The 1,483-nt window shown below is 52.1% G+C and overlaps 1 protein-coding gene across 1 annotated transcript in view; it reads right to left on the bottom strand.

The window, feature by feature from the left end:
• The window catches only part of LOC104073239 (solute carrier organic anion transporter family member 2B1-like), a gene marked incomplete at its 5' end in the record, with an annotated part of 23,383 nt that extends 22,343 nt beyond the window's left edge, over window positions 1-1,040 (bottom strand). Inside the window, one exon of the mRNA XM_009572940.1 lies at window positions 942-1,040. Within this exon, the coding sequence (XP_009571235.1) occupies window positions 942-1,040 (99 nt within the window). The remainder of the gene's footprint in view (window positions 1-941) is intronic.
• Between the last annotated feature and the right edge of the window lie 443 nt (window positions 1,041-1,483).

Raw genomic sequence — 1,483 nt, 5'->3', positions numbered from 1 at the left:
CCGGGGGCACAGAGAAGGAGCCGAAGCACCTGTAGTGTCAACACCCGCCGCTCATCCAGCTCCACCCCTGATGCTGTCTGGTCACCACCCAAAGGAGCCTGTCCATCGTCCCTTTCCTCACGTGAGGATATGCTGAGCTCTATAACGTGTGTCTGCTCTGTTAATAACTGGGAAAGAGCCTCTTGTTTTCCAGGCGGGGTTTCAAGAGCAGCCAAAAAGGAGACGGCTACAAACGCTTTGATAGCACAGCTCAGGAAGAGCTTTTAACGGAAATCCCTTTCATGCTCCTCTTTTGCTCTACCCAGGATTTCTCTTCTACTTGTTTTCACCTTCCTCCCATCCTACCCTTCCCTCTGCTTCTTCACGTCTCAGGGTCCTGGTACCCATTCTCCATTTCTTCTCTGTTACTTCTCCCCTTCATCTTTCGCTTTCATGTTTCTTTCTGGGTTTTGCTCATCCTTCACATCCCCACTATTCCCTGGTGGTGGCTGGCAGCAAAATGCTCCCGCTGCTGTTGCTAGCGTATGGCAGAAAATTCATAGAAGAATGAAAATCAGGTCTGCTCTAAAAGCACAATGCAGATGGGCATCCTTCTAACCAGACCTGGCGGCAGCCCAAGGGTGAGGAGGTCTGAAGGAGGAGTAAGTGCTGATTGAAATATGGGATTCCAGCAGCCACGGGGCCAGGTTTAACCCTGCAGATGTGCGACATTGAGTTGGGTGGGAAGGACCCACTTATTTGGGTCCCAGAGCATCCCCAGGTGATGGAAGTGATTTAACAGGGGAGATAGCAGGCAAAGGGAGCCAGCCCCTGCCCCGCAGGTTGCACCCTCATCCCTCGGGCGTCGGGATGCCCAGAGAGGGGCTGGACCGCTGCTGGCTCAGTAAATGGGATGCAGGACGAAGGGTGCCGGCCGGCTCTCCGAGGGCACGTTCACTCACCTCTGGTGGCTTTGTCAATGTCGACGTAAAAACGCAGCATGGCAGAGCCCAGCATGAAGGCCACCCCCGGCCCGATGACAGTCACGGAGAACAAGATCCCTGCAGAGGGGCGAGAGCAGAGAGGGGCTCAGCCCTGCGTGAAGGGACCGGGGGGGACAGGAGGTGCCTTAAGGCAGGACCGCGCTGGACCAGGGTCCACCCCATCTGCCTCCAGCACGGACTATTTCCCTGGCAGCTTTCTTCTCTCATCCCTTTCAAAGGATAACAACCCCATGCTTTCCAGGATCCCTCCACAGGAAAGGCTTTGCAAAACTCAGATCTTTCCTGACACTTTTCTTCAGCCTAGAAAGAAAGTCTAGAAAGACTGAAATACACCCAGGAAAAAGATGTGCCCCTTGGCATAAGAAATCCAAGAAATGCAAAGGTTTTTTACAAGGTTAAGGAGATAAAAGGTATCAGCAAGCTCTCCTATGTGAAACACTGATAAAAAAATTAAACACATGTGAGATTCAACTCCTATAGAATCATAGAATCATTAAGGT

Source organism: Fulmarus glacialis, unplaced genomic scaffold (genome assembly GCF_000690835.1).
Source record: "Fulmarus glacialis isolate BGI_N327 unplaced genomic scaffold, ASM69083v1 scaffold11532, whole genome shotgun sequence".
Taxonomy (NCBI): domain Eukaryota; kingdom Metazoa; phylum Chordata; class Aves; order Procellariiformes; family Procellariidae; genus Fulmarus; species Fulmarus glacialis.
This window is presented reverse-complemented; position numbering and strand designations above follow the sequence as displayed.